Below are 22,309 nucleotides of genomic sequence, written 5' to 3' on the forward strand. Positions count from 1 at the left end.
CATACTCCGTCTGTATTTTGAAATCTCTTGCTCCTCTGGAATATTAGCTCCACAAGAATACGGAATGTGCTTTACCTGCCGCTCTGTTTCCAGGTGCTGCTGGAGCGGGCCTGGTGCCCGTAAGTCGTTCTGAATGCCGATCGTTTCTTCCTGGGTGACTTGTCCCTTTCTCCTGAAAGCAGCGTGCCTTGTTTCACGTTGCAGACCCTCCTCTGTTCCACGTGGCCCTGCCCAGCCGTTTGACGTGTGCGGTCGTGTGACACGTGCTCTGTGACACGCGAGGAGGTCATTACGTAGCCCTGGAGAGCTCGTCGCGGACGGCAGCGGTAGGGTGCGTAGCCCCCTGCACTTGTCCCCTGGAAAAGCCACCCGTAGCTCGGAGCTGCTAATTTCGGTCTAACTTCCACAGTTTCGTGTCTCACTCTGTTTCAGTGTTTTCTTTCCTTTCTACCACGATCACGTGCTACATTCGTTCCTGGAAGACATTTTGACAGGGACCATGTTTATGCACAAGAGGACTTGGGCTACTGGCCTCTCTCTTCCCGCGTGCCTGTGAGGCGGCTTCGGTCCCTGCGGGCCCCCCACGCGGGGCACCTGCAGGGGTTCACGCAGTTCTTGAAATTCCTTTGCTGTCATTTTTATTGGGGTTTCCGGAAGGAGTGTACATGCGTGTGAGAAATATTCTCACAGTCTTTTTAATTTTTTTTTTTTTTAACGTTTATTTATTTATTTATTTATTTATTTATTTTTTCAACATTTTTTATTTATTTTTGGGACAGAGAGAGACAGAGCATGAACGGGGGAGGGGCAGAGAGAGAGGGAGACACAGAATCGGAAACAGGCTCCAGGCTCCGAGCCATCGGCCCAGAGCCTGACGCGGGGCTCGAACTCACGGACCGCGAGATCGTGACCTGGCTGAAGTCGGACGCTTAACCGACTGCGCCACCCAGGCGCCCCAACGTTTATTTATTTTTGAGACAGAGAGACAGAGCATGAACGGGGGAGGGTCAGAGAGAGAGGGAGACACAGAATCTGAAACAGGCTCCGGGCTCCGAGCTGTCAGCACAGAGCCCGATGCGGGGCTCGAACTCACGGACCGCAAGATCGTGACCCGAGCCGAAGTCGGCTGCTTAACCGACTGAGCCACCCAGGCGCCCCATAATTTTAAAAATTGTTTTAGAATTACCTCTTTCCCCTTACTTTTTGCATCCTGTTCTTTCTTCTGGGTTTATGTTCTTGCTACCATGCCTCTTTTAGCATTTCTTTTGTAAAAGGGACGTGCATATGGAACTCATACAGAGCATGAGCAGAGGGGGGGCAGAGCGAGAGGGAGACACAGAATCCGAAGCAGGCTCCAGGCTCCGAGCTGTCAGCACAGAGCCTGACGCGGGGCTGGAACCTGTGAACCATTAGATCATGACCTGAGCCGAAGTCGGATGCTCAACTGACTGAGCCACCCAGGCGCCCCTATTTATTTTTATTAAAAAAATCTTTTTTAAAAAATGTTTATTTCAGACAGACAGACAGAGAGAGAGAGAGCGAGCAAGTGCACACCAGGGGAGGGGCAGAGTGAGAGGGAGACATGGAATCCGAAGTAGGCTCCAGCCTCTGAGCTGTCAGTACAGAGCCCGAAGCAATGAATGGCTTGAACCCACAAACCGTGAGATCATGACCTGGGCCGAAGTCGGACGTTCAACTGACTGAGCCCTCCAGGTGCCCCAGCAGTCATGTTTTCTTTTTAAATTTTTTTTAATGTTTATTTATTTTTGAGAGAGAGAGAGAGAGAGAGAGAGAGACAGAGCATGAGTGGGGGAAGAGAAGAGAGAGAGGGAGGCACAGAATCCAAAGCAGGCTCCAGGCTCCGAGCTGTCAGCACAGAGCCCGACGCGGGGCTCGAACCCATGGACCGTGAGATCATGACCTGAGCCGAAGCCGGACGCTCAACCGACTGAGCCACCCAGGCGCCCCTAGTTAGCTTATTCTTTATGGGTTTTAAGATTTTCTTTTTGTCCTTCATGTTGTGTGGCTTCAGTGTGGCGAGGCCTAAAGTCAACAACGTCAGGGTGGAGTTTTAAATAATTATAGCTATTTAAACATGGTATGAGCTGTCTTAGGAGAATGCGTTCATCTAAATGTTCAGTCATGACTCTGAACACCGACTTGCTCTTATTTATGTTGCTTAGAACCCTGGCTGCTCTTTCAGTCTGAAAACATGATTTCCTTTCGTCTCTGCAAAAATTTCCATCATTATCCCTTTGAAATTGCCTTTCCTGCATCCTCCCTGTCTCTCCCAGAACTCCACTGGGACGTCAGCTTCCTGAGGGCAGAGTATCCTTTCTTTTGTGGCGGTTGTACATGACATAAAATTTACTATTCTCACCACTCTTGAGTGTGGACTTCATTGGCATGAAGTCCGTTCACCTCTGTGTAGGCATTACCCCCCTCCATCTGCGGGACCGTCTCACCTTCCCAAACCGACACCCCGCCCTCATCGAACACCAGCCCCCACCCTGCTTCTGTTCTCTTGCGGCCACCAGTCCACTTTGTATGAATATCATCACTCTGGGTCCTTCGTGTAGGTGGAGTTGTACAGTGTTTGCCCTAAAAGTAAGTAAATACGTGCATACCCACGTAAATAAGGGGCGCCTGGGGGGCTCAGGCGGTTAAGTGTCCCACTTCAGCTCAGGTCACGATCTCACGATTTGTGGATTCGAGCCCCACGTGAGGCTCTGTGCTGACAGCTGCGGAGCTGCTTGGGATTCTCTCTCTCTGCCCCACCCCCACTGTGCTCCCACCGCACTCACTCTCTTTCTCAAAGTAAATGTAAATAAACTTCAAAAAATGGGGGGGCTCTGTTGGAAGAGCATGTGACTCTTCATCTCGGGGTCATGAGTTTGAGCCCCATACTGGGTGTAGGGATTACTAAAAAATAAAAAAAAATTTTTTTAAAAAGGAGCGCCCGGGTGGCTCAGTCACTTGAGTGTCCCGACTCTTGATTACGGCTCAGGTCATGATCCCAGGGTTGTGGGATGGAGTGCAAGTGGGCAGCCTGCTTGGGGTTCTCTCTCTCTCTCTGTCTCCCTCTGCTCTTCTCCCCTGCTTGTACACACGCTCTCTCTGAAATAAGATGAAAGTAGACAAACAAAAAATTAAAAAACAGTACCTTTCCTTTTATAACTGTCTTCTTTCACTTGGCATAATGTCTTCAAGGTTCACGGATGTTGTAGTGTGCAGGAATTTATCACTCTTCACGGCTGGACGCTGTCTATGTACACATTTTGCGTATTCCCTGCTGATGGACAGGCGGGCATCTTTTGGATGTTACCAATGATGGTGCCGTGATTGTTGGATTATAAACCTCTTTTTTTTTTTTTTTTTTTTAATTTTTTTTTTTTCAACGTTTTTATTTATTTTTGGGACAGAGAGAGACAGAGCATGAACGGGGGAGGGGCAGAGAGAGAGGGAGACACAGAATCGGAAACAGGCTCCAGGCTCCGAGCCATCAGCCCAGAGCCCGACGCGGGGCTCGAACTCACGGACCGTGAGATCGTGACCTGGCTGAAGTCGGACGCTTAACCGACTGCGCCACCCAGGCGCCCCTATAAACCTCTTTTGAGTCTCTGCTTTAAATTCTTCTGGATGGGCAGAATTAATTTTTTTGGAGCGGTTTTAGATTCACAGGGAGATTAAGAGGAAGGTAGGTACAGAGAGTTCCTATATACCCCTGCCCCCCACCCACACACATCCATAGCCTTCCGTTACCGACATTCTCCACCAGGGTGGTACCTTTGCTGCACTTGATGAACCTGCGCGGATGTGTCTTAATCGTCGGCGTTCGCGGTTTCCACCAGGGCCCACCCTTGACGTTGCGCGTTGTGTGGTTTTGGACAAACGTATCACGGCAGGTGTCCACTGTCGTAGCATCGTACACGGTGGTTTCCCTGCCCTAAAGATCCTCTGTGTTCTGCCTATTCATCGCCCTCCTTCTGGCAACCACTGACTGACCTTTTCACTGTTTCAGGATGTCCTACGGTTGGAAGCATACGGTGTGTAGTCTCTTCTTTCCCTAGGTAGCGTGCATTGAACGTTCCTCCGTATCTTTTCCTAGCTCGATAGCGCATTTATTTTTAGCGTGAGTAATATTTCATTGTCTAGATGGTCCACCGTTTGTTAATTCATCTACTGCAGGACATCTTGGTTGCTTCCAAGTTTTGGCAATTATTAATAAAAGCTGGTATAAACGTCTGTGTGCAGGGGTGCCTGGGTGGCTCAGTCAATTAAACATCCAACTCTTGATCTCAGCTCAGGTCTTGATCTCAAGGTTGTAAGTTCAAGCCCTGCAGTGGGCTCCACACTGGGCGTAGAGCCAATCTTTGTGCAGGTTTTTTTGTGGATGTTAGTTTTTAACTCCTTTGGGTAGATACTGAGGAATGGGATTGCTAGATGTTATGATAAAATTATGTTTGGTTTTGTAAGAAACCACCAAATTGTCTTCCAAAGTGGCTGAACCATTTTACATCCCATTAGCAGTGAAGGAGAGGTCTTCTTGTTCCGTATCCTTGCCAGCATTTGGTGTTGTCAGTGTTCTGGATTTTGTCCATTTTGATGTGTGTGGAGTTCTACCTCATTTTAATTTGCATTTCCCTGATGACCTATGATATCGCACGTCTTTTCATATGCTTATCTGGCATCTATATTTCTTCTTTGGTGTTTTGTTTTAAGGTATTTGGCCCATGTTTTAGTTGGGTTGTTTGTTTTCTTGTTGTTGAGTTTTAAGAGTTCTTTTTATATTTTGGATAACAGTCTTATATCAGATGTCACTTGCAAATTTTTTCTCTCAGTCTGTGGTTTGTCTTCTCATTCTGTTGACCTTGTCTTTCACAGAAGGTAAGGTGTTTTGTTTTGGTATTTTTTGTTCTTTTTTTAATGAAGTGCAGTTTATCAGATATTTCTTTCACGGGTTGTGCCTTTAGTGTTGTATATAAAAGGTCACTGCCAAAGTCGATGTCGTATAGGTCTTCTCCTGTGTTGTCTTCTAGAAGTTTTGTAGTTTTTTTAAATTTCACATTTAAGTTTATGATCCATTTTGGGTTAATTCTGTGAAGGGTTAAGGTCTGTGTCTAGAGTCTTTTTTTTTTTTTTTTTTTTTTTTGCATGTGGTTGTCCCATTGTGCCAGCACTGTTTGTAGAAAAGTCTGTCTTTGCTTCGTTGTATTGTCTTTGCTTCTTTGTCAAAGATCGGTTGACTGTATTTATGACAGTCTGTTTCTGGTCTGTCTCTTCTTTACTGTTGAACACTTATCTCTGATTTTGCCAGTATAACACTACCTTCCTTAGTGTACTGTCTTCATAGGAACCCCAGAGTCAGGTAGTGTCAGTTCTCCTACTTTGTTCTTCACCTTCATTACTGTGTTGGCTCTTCTGGGTCTTTTGGCTCTCCACATAAACTTTAGAATCAGTTTGTCAATATCCACAAGGTAGCTTACTGGGATTTGAGTGGGATTGCATTTCGCCTCTAGATTGAGTTAGGAAGAACTGACATCTTGCCAATATTGAGCCATCCTATCCATGAACATGGAACATCTTTCCATTTGTTTAGCTCTTCTTTGATTTTATTTATCAGAGTTTTATAGTTTTCCTTCAAGAGGCGCCTGAGTGTCTCAGTCAGTTGAGCGTCTGGCTTCTGCTCAGGTCACGATCTCACGGTCCGTGGGTTCGAGCCCCGCGTCGGGCTCTGTGCTGACAGCTCGGAGCCTGGAGCCTGTTTCAGATTCTGTCTCCCCCCCCCCCCGCCTGTCCGCTGCTCGTGCTCTGTCTCTCTCTGTCTCAAAAATAAATAAAAACATTATAGTTTTCCTTCAAAGGGTCTTGCAAATGTTTTGTTAGATTTATTCCTAAGTATTTCATTTTTTGGAGCGCTAATGTGAATGGTGTTTTTAATTTCAAATTCCACTTGTTTATCGCTGGCATGTAGGGAAGTGATTGACTTTTTTGAATGCTAGCCTGGTGTCCTCTAATGTTCATATGAATGCTTATTAGTTCCAAGACTTTTTTGGTTCTTTCAGATTTCTGCATAGACACCATGTCATCAGTGAACAACAGTTTTGTTTACTGCTTCCAGTCTGTATACTTGTATTTCCTTTTCTTGTCTTAATTGCATTAGCTAGGATGGCAGAATGTTTTTAATCCTGTTCTGTTCCATAGTGTAGCCCCAGTGCCTAAAATCCTGTGTCTGGCACAGCATAGGCACTGTAGAAATTTTTGAAAGAATGAAACATGAATGTTGTGTCTCTTAATCCCTCGTAAATATTTTACGTGTCTTTACCAGCCATACGGCTTGGTGAGTTGGTCAGATTTATCTTCTAATTAGTTTATTTATATATTTAGCTGTGGTTAGTCCTCTGTATTCAATTCAACTGTTTTTTTTTTTTTTAACGTTTATTTATTTTTGAGACAGAGAGAGACAAAGCATGAACAGGGGAGGGGCAGAGAGAGAGGGAGACACAGAATCTGAAACAGGCTCCAGGCTCTGAGCGGTCAGCACAGAGCCCAATGTGGGGCTCGAACTCATGGACCGTGAGATCGTGACCTGAGCCAAAGTCAGACACTTAACCGACCAAGCCACCCAGGCGTCCCTCAACTCAACTGTTTTAATTCCAGTGCCTTCTTTTCTTTTCCAAATCTGCAAATTGTGAGAAAAATAACTTCCTGTTCTTACTCTGTGGAAGCTAGGAGCTCGTTCTCCGGAGCTAGGAGCTGTGCCTGGCTCCTTGGATATTCCTCTCTGCTGGTGATGGGTTTGCGTGCTGTGTGATCTCTTTCTCCTGGTTTCCTGCAGCAGGGAGATCTTCCAGCCTGCTCTGGGTTGTACAAGATCCCCCAAGCAGTTTCCAGCTTGCCTTTGCGGGGCCCTACCGGCATCATTCATTCTAGAGAGGTTTTTACTTAAGTTTCCTGGCTCAGGATTCGAGATATCACAGCCTCTGAGGCAGATTTCTCCAGAGTGATTCTGTCTCCCCGGTGTTCTCTGGTGGGTATTTGCCGAGGGCTCTGCCCCAGGCTGGCCATCGGCTCAGATGCTGATGGCACTGTGACAGTAGGCACTCCGGTCTGCTCTGGGTGATGCCTGCTCTTCCTCCCCAGTGTTCAGAACCACCCTATGAAGTCGGTCCTCTGTCCTCAGGAGGTGGAGTGTGGAGGAGAGCATGTTGTCACTTGGATGGTTAATAAGCATTAGAGCCCGGATTCCAGGCTAGGCAGCGGCCTCCACGCTGTGCCCTGAGCCACTCCAGCCCGCTGCCCTCCACACCCTTCTGATCGGCAATAGGCTCTGTTTGGGGAGCCAGGAGCCCCAAGCCCTCGCTTTGTTCCTGAGCTCTGCTTCACTCACAGCTGCGGGCTCTGCCCGCTGAGGCTGATTGCTGTTTGCTTTTCCTTCCTGGACCTGAAGGTTTCCCTTTCTTGCTCTGAATTGGGCAGCATAGCTGGCTTTTTTTAAAAGAAAAAACTACTTGACCACCTTCATCAGAAATCTCCTGTAGTGTGTTAACACGGTGACATAACATTAATAGAGCTCCTGATACCAAATCGTCGTTTCTGGGTAAATCCTCTCTGGCATCTTTTAGTGTAGTAGTGACGGGGTTTGATTTACTTCTGTTTTGTGATATTATTTACAGTGTTTTGTTTTTTTTTTTTTTTTTTTTACTGATCTCGGTCTGTAGCTCTCTTTTGCATGCAATGTTCTGGTTTTGGTATGAGAGCTATGCCAGCCTTCTATAATGTTTTGGGAAACTTTCCAGTATTTTCTACGTTCTGGAGTAATTTAAACAGCGGGAATGATATTTATGTGATGCATAAGGCATAGCAGTTGGAAAGACTGAGCTCGACTGGTGTATACCGACACGGGGAAGTAAAGATAGGTTGATCGGTGTGTGATGGCATTTGTGGAAATACGGACCCACGAGACAACTCTGTTGCCGGATGCACGCCTGAGGCTGGAAGGATGCCCAGTGAACCTGTGACGGGAATCGCCTCTGAGGAAGGGCAGATGAGACTTGGCTTCAAGAGGAGGCCGGCTTTCACTCCTCCAACCCACACCTGTGGGAGGCAGCACCGGGGGCTGGACCGCCGCCGCCCCTGTGCCTTCCCGCTTTATGACTCGGGTGTCGCGGTCTCCGCGCCCGCCCGGGAAATGGGATGCGAGCACCCGCCGCAGGCCGTTGTGGGTGGCGGGCGGTCTGACCAGAGGAGGCCCACGGACGGGGTGCTGCGTGCACTTCCTTTTCCAGTTCTCAGGTACCGAGCACCCCAGAGTAAGCCCGAAGCACTAGGTCTGTGGGTGCTGTTGTCTGGGGTTCTCGCTCTCCTTTTCTCTCCTTTTCTCTCCTTTTCTCTCCTTTTCTCTCCTTTTCTCTCCTTTTTTCCGTATAAAGACGGCTGGAAGCGAATGTGGCCTGGGGCTAACACACTGTCCTTTGGGGGGGGGGGGGGGCGGTGGTTCTGGCCTGATGTGCCTCGCGCTTCCTACTTGCAAACCCCTGCCTCCCCTCCCGGCGAGAACGACGGGTCCCTGCGGGGCGGTGGGGAGCAGGGCCCTCTGGGCTCTGTGGGCTCTGGGCCTCTCAGGCGTTCCACCCCTTGCTTACGGTTGGTTTTTCTTGAAAGGCTGGACACGGTGAAAGATTTTCTAATTTATCATTATGACTTCGGTAAAAAGCAGAACTTTTAGAAACATAAGACGAAGTGGTCGTTGACTTGCGCTGCTACGCGGGAGGTGAAGGCCAGTGGCCTGTGGCGGCCCTGCGCCTTGGAGACTTCTCGCAGGTGGGGTCCCGGGGCGTCAGCCGTCCGTGCCCAGATGAGGAGGAGACAGTGACGAGGCAAGGAGACCAGCAACACAAATGAAACTTAAAAAAACAACAGTGAAAACAGACTTGTGAAGTCCACAAACTTAAAACAGGTTTAACATGTTTAAGGATTTAAAATGGGAACCAGCTATCTTGAAAAGTGTGGTTCATACGTCAGGTTGTGATTCATGTAAACCTAGGCTTGACATTGAATCCTGGCCCCGGGACTTCTAGCCTTGTGATCCTGGGTACCTTCTGAGAGAAGCCAGAAATCTGAATTTTGTGTAAAATATCCCAAACTTTAACTGTCGGCAGCTAAACTCTTGACTTACCGGCGGGCTCTACTTCTTAGCATTGTTTTCTTTGTGGTTTTGCTCTAACTAGGATCGCAGTTTTCACACTTAACTCATCAGGCTCTGCTCAGAGTTAATATTCTACCTCATTGAAAGTTTAAGATTCTTGCAACTGTCTAGATTGATTTACTTCCTCTCCCATGCTACAGTCGTCATACATATCTATTAAGTTACAGTCCCCACAATCATAAAGTTTGCTTTGGTAACATGAATTTGAAACTAAGAGGAACAAATAGTCATTTATATTTACTCATTTATTCAATACTTCTGGTGCCTTTCCTTCCTTCTCAAAGATCCAAGTTTCAAGGGGCACCCGGGTGGCTTAGTCGGTTAAAGTGTCCCACTCTGGATTCCGGCTCAGGTCATGATCTCAAAGATCATGGGTTTGAGCCCTACATCAGGCTCTGCACTGACAGTGTGGAGCCTGGTTAGGATTCTCTCTCTCTCTTCCCCCCTCCCCTGCCCCTCCCCTGCTTGCACTCTGTCCCTTCAAAATAAATAAACTTAAAAAAAAAAAAATCCAAATTTTAGTCTGGTCTCATTTTTCTTCCCCCGAAGAACTTCCTTTAGCATTTCTTGTAGTGGAGATCTATTGATAGCTTATTAACTTGTATTTCTTTTAAAATGTATTTTTGCCTTCATTCTTTTTTTTTTTTTTTTTTTTTTTTTTTTTTAGTGCTTATTTATTTTTGAGAGAGAGAGACAGCGTGCAAGCGGGGGAGGGGCAGAGAGAGAGGGAGACACAGAATCTGAAGCAGGCTCCAGGCTCTGAGCTGTCAGCACAGAGTCCGACACGGGGCTCGAACCCATGAACCGCAAGATCGTGACCTGAGTTGAAGTCAGACGCTCACCCCACTGAGCCACCCAGGCACCCCTCTTCTGACTGCTTTTGAGATTTTCCCTTTATCTTGTGTTTCAGCATTTTGACTGATGTGCACTTGGGTGTGGGTTCTTTTAGATTTATTGTGCTGCATTTCTTGCATCTATAAATTTATGTTTCACCCAGTTTGGGACATACTTCTAGCTGTTTCTTCCCCCAGTGTTTTTTCTGTCTCATTCTTTTCCTTCTCTCCTTGTGGGTGTGAGTGGGAATCCAGACGTTTTGATATTGTTCTGTAGAGTGCTGAGGCTCGCTCACTCACTTTATTTCTTTTTTTAAAGTTTATTCATTTATTTTTAGACAGAAAGAATGCAGAGGGCACAGAGAGAGGGAGTGAGAATCCCAAGCAGGCTCTGCACTGACAGCACAGAGCCCAACATGGGGCTTGAACTCACCATGAGATCATGATCTGAGCTGAAATGAAGAGTCAGGAGCTTGACCTAATGAGCCATCAGATGCCCCTCTTTCTTTTTTAAATTAATTTTTCTGTTTTTTAGACAAGATAATTTTTAACTGTCTATTTTCAAGTTTCCTGACATATCTAATATGCTTTGGATATATATCTAATATCCATCCAATGATGCTTTGGTTTCAGTTACAGTATTTCTCTTGTAAGATTTACATTTGGCTCTTTTTTTAAAAATAGTTTTTATTTCTTTGTTACATTTCCAGTTTATTATTTTATTAATACATTTTTGTTTATGTTCTTGAGCATGGTTATAATAGATGCTTTACAGTTGTTATCTGCTGGGATGCCTGGGTAGCTCAGTCGGTTGAGTGTTGGACTCTCGATTTCAGCTCAGGTCATGATCACAGGGTTGTGGGATCAAGCTCTGTGTCTTGATCTGTGGGATCAAGCTCTGCACTGAGCATGGATCCTGTTTGGGATATGTGTACTCGCTCGATCTGTCCCTCTCTCTCCCTCTCTCTCTCACTACCCCTCCCTCCGTCTCTCTCCCCCTCCCCTGCCTGTGCGCACTTGCTCGCTCTCTAAAATACAGATAACATTTTTTTTAATTAAAAAAAGTTTTAAAATTCTTATTTGCTGGATTTTAATATTTGGGCCATTTCAGGGTTAGTTTGTGTGGTTTCCCTGTTTCTTCATATGTTTAGTTATTTTGGGTCATATCCTGGATATTTTGATGATATGCTGTAGATGCTCTGGATTCTGTTATGTTCCCCTTAAGAGTGGTAGTGTTTTTTTACTTTTAATTCTCTTAAGATACACGTAACATGAAATTTATCTTTACTAGTTTGTTGTTGTTCTTGTTGTTGTTTTTTGAGAGAGAGACATTGTGCATGTGTGTGAGTGGGGAAGGGACAGAGGGAGAGAGAGAATCCCAAGCAGGCAGCCTGACTTGGGGCTCAGTCTTATGACTGTTGAGGTCATGACCCGAGCTGAAATCAAGAGTCAGATGATTTAACTGAACCACCCAGGTGCCCCGTCTTAACTATTTTTAGTGTCCGTTCAGTAGTATTAAGCACATCCGCCGTGCTGTGCAGTCGTCCCCACCGTCCAGCCCCAGAAGTCCTCATCTTGTGAGTCCGAAACTCTAACGCCCATCAGATACCGACTCCCCGTCCTCCCTCCCCCCAGCCCCCGGCTCCACCAGCTGCCTTCTGTCTCTGTGATCTGACCGCTCCAGGGACCTCCTGTAAGTGGAATCATACGGTGTTTGTCCCCTCGCGACTTATTTCACGGGGCACAATGTCCTCCAGGTCCATCCGTGTGGCGGCCGGCGGCGGGACGTCCTTCCCGTTCGAGGCCGAGGAACATTCCGCCGCGCGGATGGACCACGTTTTCTCACCCGCGCGTCTGTGGGCGGACTCTGGGTTCTTGCTCGTCTTAGCTGATGTGAACAGTGCTGCTGTGGACGTGGGTGTACAGACATTTCCTCGAGGCCCCGCTGTCCGTTCCTTTGTGTACAGACCCAGAGGTAGGGGTGCTGGGTCCCGTGCTGGGTGTGGCTCTAGTTCTGTGGGAGCCTCCACCCTGCCCTCCACGGCGGCTGCACCACTTCACATTCCCACCGACAGCGCGCAGGCCCCCAGTTTGCCCGCACCCTCGCCAACACCGGTTGCTTCCTGTAGTTTTTCGAGAGTAGCCATCCCACTGGGTGTGAGGTGGGATCTCATTGTGGTTTTGCTCTTAAAAGTGGTCTTGTGGTTTATTTTTTGTCTAGCAGCTGGAATCTCGCTGCACTTACTTTATAAGCCAGGCTGTGTGGTCTCTGCCCCACATATGTGTCGGCCTGGGATTTGGGCACAGTCTGTCTGCGGGATCCGGAGCTCTTCCTCCACGGCTCTCACCCGTTGGGAGTCTTACTTCTTGTAGGGTGTTCCGGGGGTCCTCTCAGACCCTCCTTAGGCGCGAAACTAGAAGCCAGGACGTTCGCCCAGCACTGTTCCTTTCTTTGAGGAGCAGAGTCCCATTTATTTTCTTCCTGCTTTGTCTCTCTGTGTGTCTTCAAGTAATTGTGCCATATATACATGTTACATAATTAAAAAAAAATTTTAATGTTGATTTTTGAGAGACAGAGCACGAGCAGGGGAGGGACAGAGAGAGACAGAGAGACACAGAATCCAAAGCAGACTCCAGGCTCCGAGCTGTCAGCACAGAGCCCGACGTGGGGCTCGAACCCACAAACTGAACCGTGAGATCATGACCTGAGCCAAAGTCAGGCGCTCAACTGACTGAGCCCCCCAGGTGCCCCCGTAATTATTTTTTTAAGTAGGCTCCATTCCCAATGTGGGGCTCGAACTCCCCACCCTGAGGTTAAGAGTCACATGCTCTACTGACTGAGCCAACCAGGCATCCCTGTTTTTTTATGTTTTTGCCCACTTCGGTCTGACATGAGCTGGAATCATTTGCCTTTAAAAAAGTGTTGCGTGAGCGAAAGCACGTGCGCTCCCACGTCTCCTGGTGTTGGCAGGCCATCCGGTGTGCGTGACGCCGAGCCGGATCTTGGCCCGTTAAGTTTGCTCTCCTCTCCTGTGTCTCCTGCGGGGTCTGGGTGGAAGCCCCGGAGGCCACAAGCCCTCGCGGCTGCACTGGAGGTCTCTCCACCACAGCACCGTCGGCGTGTTTGGCCAGATGATCCTGTGTCGTAGGGGCTGTCCTGTGCGGAGAAGGGCATTTAGCGGGCTTCTTGCCCCCTCCCCAGTGGTAACAGTCAAAATCGGTGCCAGACGTTTGTCCTCGGGCAGCATGGGGAGCGGCTGCCGTGCACGTGTGGACCTCTCTGGTGTGTGCACTCTCGCGCACTTGGCTTTTCCCTGCCGCCCCTGCCGCTGTGCCGCCTTCTCGGAGGGTCCCAGGGCACTCTTGGTGAAGGCGTGCCTGCCTGTTCCTTGTTCCTGGCTGCCTTTTGGGCTTGGATGCCGTCACTGGGTGTCCCCACGTGGGGACTGCAGTCCTGCAGCAAAGACCTCATCGTCACAGGCAGCCTGAGGGGTCTTCCTAATGCTCGTGGGTCCCCCAGCGGCCCGAACGGCACGGTGCGAAAGTACGTCATGGCTCAGCAGTGTTGACCTTGGTAGTGAATCTCCAGGAGACAGCTGAATAGAAGGCACCATTACTACGATGCTTCTTGTCATCAGCCCTTAATTTGGGCCTGGGCAGGGAGGGGTGGATGACAGAGATCAGATGACTGGCCTGAGCATAAAGCACACCTGATTTGGGCTGTCTTCTCACTTTGTTACTCTTGATGTTTTGCTTCCCCCCATCGTCAGTCTGGAACTAGTGATGGGCCAGGCATTGGGAGATCTCGTTTTCGGCTGTGCTGAGCAGTCACCTTGGGCATTTGCCGAACCTCTGCCTGGGAGCCCCCCTCAGCCGTGCCCAGACGATCGGTTTGGTTTCTGAGCCCTTCCCTCTTACCCTTTTGCAAAGGCCGGCCTGTCTCTGTGCCAGCCACCTCAGGTACCAGCACTCACCGCCATGGGCCCATGGAGCCGCTTGTCACAGCCACACTGCTGGCTCGTGGTGGTGGCATGGCTTGTGTCTCCTGGCCTGACTTTTGTGTTCTCCCCCTTAAAAGTGTTCCCTCCTCTTCCCTTCCCTTCCCTTCCTTCCCTTCCCTTCCCTTCCTTCCCTTCCCTTCCCTTCCCTCCCTTCCCCCTTCCCCCTTCCCCCTTCCCCCTTCCCCTTCCCCTTACCTTCCCCTTCCCCTTCTCTCTTTCCCCTTCCCTTCCCACTTTCCCCTTCCCTCTTTCCCCTTCCCCTTCCCTCTTTCCCCTTCCCCTTCCCTCTTTCCCCTTCCCCTTCCCTCTTTCCCCTTCCCCTTCCCCCTTCCCCTTCCCTTCCCCATTTCTCCCATTTCCCCTTCCCCCTTCCCTTCCCTTCCATTTCCCCTTCCCCTTCCCTTCCCCCTTTCCCCTTCCCTTCCCATTTCCCCTTCCCCCTTTCCCCTTCCCTTCCCATTTCCCCTTCCCCCTTTCCCCTTCCCTTCCCATTTCCCCTTCCCTTCCCATTTCCCCTATTTCTCCATCCCCCCTTCCCCTTCCCCCCTTCCCTTCCCCTTCCCCTTCCCCTTCCCCTTCCCCTTCCCTTCCCCTTCCCTCTTTCCCCTTCCCCTTCCCTCTTTCCCCTTCCCCTTCCCTCTTTCCCCTTCCCCTTCCCTCTTTCCCCTTCCCTCTTTCCCCTTCCCCTTCCCTCTTTCCCCTTCCCCTTCCCTCTTTCCCCTTCCCCTTCCCTCTTTCCCTTCCCTTCCCTCTTTCCCCTTCCCCTTCCCTCTTTCCCCTTCCCCTTCCCTCTTTCCCCTTCCCCTTCCCTCTTTCCCCTTCCCCTTCCCTCTTTCCCCCTTCCCCTTCCCTCTTTCCCCTTCCCTCTTTCCCCTTCCCTCTTTCCCCTTCCCTCTTTCCCCTTCCCTCTTTCCCCTTCCCCTTCCCTCTTTCCCCTTCCCCTTCCCTCTTTCCCCTTCCCCTTCCCTCTTTCCCCTTCCCCTTCCCTCTTTCCCCTTCCCCTTCCCTCTTCCCCTTCCCCTTCCCTCTTTCCCCTTCCCCTTCCTCTTTCCCCTTCCCCTTCCCTCTTTCCCCTTCCCCTTCCCTCTTTCCCCTTCCCCTTCCCTCTTTCCCTTCCCCTTCCCTCTTTCCCCTTCCCCTTCCCTCTTTCCCCTTCCCCTTCCCTCTTCCCTTCCCTTCCCTCTTTCCCTTCCTCCTCTTTCCCTCCTCCTCTTTCCCTTCCCCTTCCCCTTCCCTCTTTCCCCTTCCCCTTCCCTTTCCCTCTTTCCCCTTCCCCTTCCCTCTTTCCCCTTCCCTCTTTCCCCTTCCCCTTCCCTCTTTCCCCTTCCCTTCCCCTTCCCCTTCCCCTTCCCTTCCCACTTCCCCTTCCCCCTTTCCCCTTCCCTCCCCCTTCCCTTCCCCCTTCCCTTCCCCCTTTCCCCTTCCCTTCCCCCTTTCCCCTTCCCTTTCCCCTTTCCCCTTTCCCCTTTCCTTCCCTTTCCCTTCCCCCTTCTCCCTTTTCCCTTCCCCCTTTTCCCTTCCCCCTTTTCCCTTCCCCCTTTTCCCTTCCCCCTTTCCCTTCCCCCTTTTCCCTTCCCCCTTTTCCCTTCCCCATTTCCCTTCCCCCTTTCCCTTCCCCCTTTCCCCTTCCCTTTCCCCTTTCCCCTTTCCCCTTTCCCCTTTCCCCATTTCCCCTTTCCCCTTCCCTTCCCATTTCCCCTTCCCCAGTTCCCCTTCCCCCTTTCCCCTCCATTTCCCTTCCCCCTTTCCCCATTTCCCTTCCCCTTCCCCCTCCCCTTCCCTCCCCCTTCCCTTCCCCCTTCCCCTTCCCCCCCTTCCCCTTCCCTTCCCTTTCCCCTCCCTTCCCATTTCCCCTTCCCTTCCCATTTCCCCTTCCCTTCCCATTTCCCTTCCCTTCCCATTTCCCCTTCCCTTCCCATTTCCCCTTCCCTTCCCATTTCCCCTTCCCTTCCCATTTCCCCTTCCCTTCCCATTTCCCCTTCCCTTCCCATTTCCCCTTCCCTTCCCATTTCCCCTTCCCTTCCCATTTCCCCTTCCCTTCCCATTTCCCCTTCCCTTCCCCCTTCCCCTTCCCTTCCCCCTTCCCCCTTCCCTTCCCATTTCCCCTTCCCCCTTCCCCCTTCCCCCTTCCCCCTTCCCCCTTCCCCCTTCCCCCTTCCCCCTTCCCCCTTCCCCTTCCCCGTTCCCCTTCCCCTTCCCCTTCCCCTTCCCCTTCCCCCTTCCCTTCCCCCTTCCCTTCCCCCTTCCCTTCCCCCTTCCCCCTTCCCCCTTCCCCCTTCCCCCTTCCCCCTTCCCCCTTCCCCCTTCCCCCTTCCCCCTTCCCCTTCCCCTTCCCCTTCCCCTTCCCCCTTCCCCCTTCCCTTCCCCCTTCCCTTCCCCCTTCCCTTCCCCCTTCCCTTCCCCCTTCCCTTCCCCCTTCCCTTCCCCCTTCCCTTCCCCCTTCCCTTCCCCCTTCCCTTCCCCCTTCCCCCTTCCCCCTTCCCCCTTCCCCCTTCCCCCTTCCCCCTTCCCCCTTCCCCCCTTCCCCCCTTCCCCTTCCCCCTTCCCCCTTCCCCCTTCCCCCTTCCCCCTTCCCCCTTCCCCCTTCCCCCTTCCCCCTTCCCCCTTCCCCCTTCCCCCTTCCCCCTTCCCCCTTCCCCCTTCCCCCTTTTCCCTTCCCCCTTTTCCCTTCCCCCTTCCCCCCTCCCCCCTCCCCCCTCCCCCCTTCCCCCTTCCCCCTTCCCTTTCCTTTCCACTTTATCATTTTGTGACTCTGTCTCATTTCCATGATACTGGAGCTGCCTCCTATGACCGAGGGATTATCTAAACGTCATACATGGTCTCACGATAAACCACACAAAGCCGTAGAGGTGTCAGGATACTTCTGTTAGGTTCTAAACGTGATGTTTCTTTTTCTTTTTGTTTTTCTAACACTGTAGTGCTCTAGATACGGAGCGCCTGGGCTGAACGCAGTTTAGCATCAAAAGGGTCCTCTTTCTGTCGAGAAGATTGCGAAGCGTGTCAAGATGAAGCAGGCACCGGAGACCCTCGGCAGCACGAACGGGAAGTCCCAGAACTGTGAAGTGAATCGCGAATGTTCCGTGTTCCTCAGCAAAGCCCAGCTCTCTACCAGTCTACAGGAGGGGGTCATGCAGAAGTTCAACGGCCACGACGCACTTCCCTTTATTCCATCCGAGAAGCTGAAGGACCTAACGTCCCGTGTGTTTAATGGCGAGCCTGGTGCTCATGATGCCAGATTGCGCTTTGAGTCCCAGGAAGTGAAGGCGCTTGGGACGCCGCCCAGCACCACCCCCATCAAAAACGGCTCTCCGGAGATTAAGCTGAAGATCACCAAAACGTACATGAACGGGAAACCTCTCTTTGAATCTTCGATTTGTGGGGACAGTGCTGCTGCCGTGTCCCAGTCGGAAGAACACGGACAAAAACCGGAAAATAAGGCCAGAAGGAACAGGAAGCGGAGCATAAAGTACGACTCCTTGCTGGAGCACGGTCTTGTTGAGGCAGCGCTGGTGTCCAGGATCTCGAGTCCCTCCGACAAAAAGGTGCCCGTGAGGAGTCGTGGCCCGGGTGGGGTCGAGCGCAGCAGCCGGCTCCGGCCAGGCCCCTTCAGGGGAGGAGAGTGTGCCCCCTTGCCCTGGGTGCACCGGGCTGACAAGGGAGCCGGGCTGTGGCTGCAGGCGACCCTGTGTTAAGTCTCACAGCAGCCTGCGAGCCAGTTGTGAAATAGGGACTTGACTAAGTGTTGGAGAGGGAAATGGATAAAAAGAGGTAAAACCGGTTTCAAAACCCAGGTCTGGCCAGTTCCACACCCCTTGACCTTCAGGACTTAGTCGGGATCTGGCTTCTTGGTGCCATGGGGGGGGGGGGTGCTATGCAGGGGGGCTCCTGTCCTTCCACATGGTTTGCCATCCGCTCTTGTCTCCTCTACCCGGTGGTCCCGCAGACGGTCCGCCTCCTTGAGGACTGGGTCTGCCTTGTACCTTCACGCTCTTGGATCCCAGTGCGGAGCCCAGCACTTGAACACGTGTGAGCAGGTGTTCAGTCATCAAAGACGGGTGGAAACCCCTGCTTGTGATGAAGGACTGTAGGGCTTTATGTCACCATGTCTTAAAGTGGCACTGCGATGGCCCACTGCTTAAATGAGTATAAGCCGTGTAAAGCGGCCAAGGAACCTTGGCCTTGGCAGAAGGAACTAGGGAGGGTGCCAAGGGCTGACGGCGTCTGTGGTCTATGTGAACAGAGGCTGGGAGGGGCCTGGGGTCCTTCGGTCTTTAGTTGAAGCTCCAGGCCCACTTGCAGGGGTAGGGAGAGGGAGCCTGCAACCACTTTGGGTTGGTATCCTCACCGAGGTTGGAATATGTAGTTTAAAATGACACTTGAGAAATTTTATTTACAGTTCCCACAGATAAAAGGGAAAATGTTCAAAATTCCCTTGAAATCGTTAAAATAATGAAGATTTTTTAAGGTTTAGAAAAGTGAGTGCTCAGGAGCTGTTTGGCTCTTGCTAATGTAATTGCCACGGTGAATTTTTAAAAAAAAATAGATGAATTTAGCGAGCTGGGCTGATGCAACGAGGGTCTGAAGTTCCCGTGGTTGTGGGGGACCTCGCTCGTTCACAGGGAAGAGGCTGGTGCAAGTTACTCCTGCTCTGCCAGTCGGTTTTGATAAACTTGGGTAAATACCTGAGTTTTGACTCTCATCTTCAGAGTGGGGTGGTGATCCTCCACATGGGGCTCTCACGTGGCTTAGAGGACACGAAAATGCAAAGCTGGGGTGCTGTGGGCTAATCGGAGAGCCAGCACGTAGCAGCTGTGTGCCAGCCCTTAGCACCGTGCGCACGGGTCCTCATAACACACAGTGAGATCTCAGAGCCCTTATCCTTGGTTTACAGACGAGGAAACTGAGGCCCAAACAAGTTCAGCAACTTGCCCAGGTATGTAGAGCTCTAGGAGAAGGCTCGGGAAGTCACAGTCAGGAGGAGGCCAGGAGCCATGCTGACCTTTCTTGTCCCACTGGAGGGACTGAGAGAGGAGTGGGACAGCAGTGGCCCCAGTCAGGCCTCCAGCTCCTAAGTGACTCATGTTCTCAGGAAGAGAAATGGAGGCTCAGAGACCCCTAGGACCCAGATCACAATGCAGCTGAGACTTGTTGCCAAGCCCTCCTGAGGTTCTTGCTACCCTGGGTCCTTTTGTGCTGGGTGACACAAGTGCTCCCGAGAACTGACAGACACATGGCCGGGGGGCGCGGGAGGGTCAGATTATGGATCCACGCTTCCACGAAAATAACTTATTTGACTAGCTGAGTAAAGCACCATTAAAGACCACCCACCACACCAAGGAAATAGAGCTATGTAGGGCCCTTCATAGTCGGGTACCTACTGTGTGCGGTTTGATGAAGTGATAGCAGGGGAAGCACTGTGTGTGTGTGTGTGTGTGTGTGTGTGTGTGTGTGTGTGTGTGTGTGGAACCTCTAGCCTGCGTAATCTTTGGATAGAAGATTGGATTTAGGGGTACTTAGATTGTTAGTATGTATTTTGTTGTTCATTTTCAGGTTGCGGCTAAGAAAGAGTCCTGTCCAAATACTGGCAGAGACAAAGACCACCTGTTGAAATACAGTGTTGGCGACTTGGTGTGGTCCAAAGTGTCCGGTTACCCTTGGTGGCCGTGCATGGTCTCTGCTGACCCACTCCTTCACAACTACACCAAACTTAAAGGTATTGTGTTCATGGACTGTTTCTCTGTCTTTCTCCTTTTGCACTTAATCTTTCTAATCTCCAAACTTTTTTCTTACCTTTCCTTCAACAGCCCTACTGTGGTGGTTCTTTTTTTGTCTTCCTACTTTAAAAAACTGTGCTAAAGTACACATAACATAAAACTGACTGTCTTAACCACTTTTAAGTGTGCAGCTGAGTGGTATTGAACACGTTCACAGCGTTGTACGACCATCTCCAGCGTCCGTGCCAGAGCCCACTCACCTTATGGGTCTGGACCTCTGTGCCCAGTAAACGCTGACCCCCATTCCTGCCCCTCCTGGCCCCTGGCGCCCACCGTTCCATTGTCTGTCTCCTTTTTGTGGTTTTGGTTTGCAGCGCCCTCAGGACTAGTGGTGCTGAGCATCTGTTCACATGCTTATTGGCCATTTGTATGTCCCTGCAGAAGTGTCTGTACTAGCCCTTTGCCCGTATGTGAATCCGATTTTGGTTTTTTTGTTGCTGAATTTACTGTGGTTCATTTTTGCAACTTTAAAGCTAATACTTGATTGGGATGTAACACATTGCCCTTTCTTTTTATATCCAACTCAGACATTTACCTTACCTGATTGAATTAGTATTATTAATTGAGGAGTGGTCGTGGCTTTATGTTGCTTTTCATGTTAATTTATTATCGTTTTAGATATATAATGATTGCTTGTTTCAGCGTGATTTTCAGAAATAGCATTTTTAAAACTTTTTATTTTTTTTCATGTTTATTTTTTGAGTGAAAGAGTGTGAGTTGGGGAGGGGCAGAGAGAGGGAGACACAGAATCCCAAGCAAGCTCCGGGCTGCCCCTGTCAGCACAGAGCCTGATGCGGGGCTCAAACTCACAGACTGCGAGATCGTGACCTACGCCAAAGTCGGATGCTTAACCGACTGAGCCACCCAGGCACCCCTAAAACTGTTTATTTTTGAGAGAAAGAGAGAGAGAAAGAATACAAGTGGGGGAGGTACAGAAAAAGGGGGACAGAGGATCCAAAGTGGGCTCTGTGCTCTCAGCACAATTGACAGGGCTCGAACCCACGATCATGACCTGAGCCTAAGTCAGATGCTCAACTGACTGAGCCACCAGGTGCCACCCCAGAAATCGTATTTTATGCTAAGTTTGAGTTATAAAGATGTCCCAGTTTACTTTTTAGGCCTGTGGGGAGAAGGAAAAACCAGAAATGATCTTTGCATCATGAAACTTGGGAATATAAATTATTGCACGGAGCAGTTGGAGAACAGGGTAAGAATACAACGTGTTGATACAGATTAGAGCAGATCCTGACATAAGCAGTAATTGGAGAACTCACAAAACATAAAGACTCTTGTGTTTCTGGAGCGAAAAATGAGTTTGGATGGTTTGAGATTTTTCTGGAAAGTTCTTTTAAGGTTTGACTTGAGTTTGAAGAAGGTGCTAGGTGGTGAGTACAGGGTTGGAGCTGAGCCAGGTAGCACCCCACAGGGCTGTGCACCCTTCCGCAGTGTGGGTGACTAGAGCCGGGGGCTGGGCCGGGTGGGCTCCTGGGCTTCCTCGTGCGGTTGTCCAGTCAGCCTCGTGTGACCTCTGGGCGGGACTCGGGACGCGGCCCCCCTGTTGCCCGGCTGCAGCCCTGGGTGGGGCTGCTGCTCACGCCGGCTGGCTGCTGGGGAAGGGGCATGGGGGCGCCTGCCCGGCCAGCGGACCGGAGTGGGGGGATGGGCTCAGGACGAAGAGGTCCACACTGCGGTGGCAAGTGCCTCCGTCTGAGTTGTGCCCGGCCTGCTGTCCCTGGAGGTGGTTGGCCTCTGCCTTGAGGCTCGGGGACGCGCACCTGCTCAGCACGTGCTGTGGCGGGCCGGCTGCGGTTCCCGCCCCGTGGAGGACTGTCGGCATCCTCAGCTTGCCAGAATTGGGGGGGGGGGTCTCTTCCACAAGCCTTCGGGGGCCCCAGGATGCACCCCGGAGGCATCTAGACCTGGAGTGTGGAAAGAAGTAGTTGAGACGGAAGCTGGGTGGCCACACAGGTGCAGACGTGTGGCGTTGCTGGACCCTTCTCAGGGCTCAGCCGCCGGCACGGGGCTCAGCCGGCTAGGTGTCCAGCTTGATTTGTCCTCGGGTCGTCCTCTCACTGTCGTGAGCCCCCACGTCAGTCCGGCTCTGCGCTGGGTGTGGGGCCTGCTTGAGGTTCTCTCTCTGTCTCCCCCCTGCCCCTCCCCGCTTCCACTGGATGTGTGCGTTCTCGTCCTCTCCCTCCCCACCCCCTGCCCCGGCTTGAGTGCACACGTGCATATTCTCTCTCTCCCCCCACCCCCCCTCCTTCTCTCTCTCTCTCTCTCTCTCTCTCTCACTCACTCAAAATAAAGAAACAAGCCGGCCACACAGCAAACTTAAGTAAAAGTCAGTGGGGCCTTCATGGCTTCCACGTCTCTGGTCTGCCTAGCACATCACAAGCAATTTCTTTTTAGTGTCTGGGGATTTCTGCTCTGTTTATGTGAAGCTCCTAGCTTGTCCGACCCTTGTAACTGAAGGAGGCTTTTGAATGTCTCTTT

The 22,309-nt window shown here is 50.8% G+C and overlaps 1 protein-coding gene across 1 annotated transcript in view; it reads left to right on the forward strand.

Annotated features, from left to right (window-relative positions):
* NSD2 (nuclear receptor binding SET domain protein 2) overlaps positions 1 to 22,309 on the forward strand; it is a 91,335-nt gene that overhangs the window by 15,320 nt on the left and 53,706 nt on the right. The window contains exons 2-3 of the mRNA XM_078446371.2: positions 16,961 to 17,584; positions 19,593 to 19,755. Of these exons, the coding sequence (XP_078302497.2) occupies positions 17,048 to 17,584; positions 19,593 to 19,755 (700 nt within the window). The 5' untranslated portion in view covers positions 16,961 to 17,047. The remainder of the gene's footprint in view (positions 1 to 16,960; positions 17,585 to 19,592; positions 19,756 to 22,309) is intronic.

This window comes from Panthera onca, chromosome B1 (genome assembly GCF_046562875.1).
Source record: "Panthera onca isolate mPanOnc1 chromosome B1, mPanOnc1 haplotype 2, whole genome shotgun sequence".
Lineage (NCBI taxonomy): Eukaryota > Metazoa > Chordata > Mammalia > Carnivora > Felidae > Panthera > Panthera onca.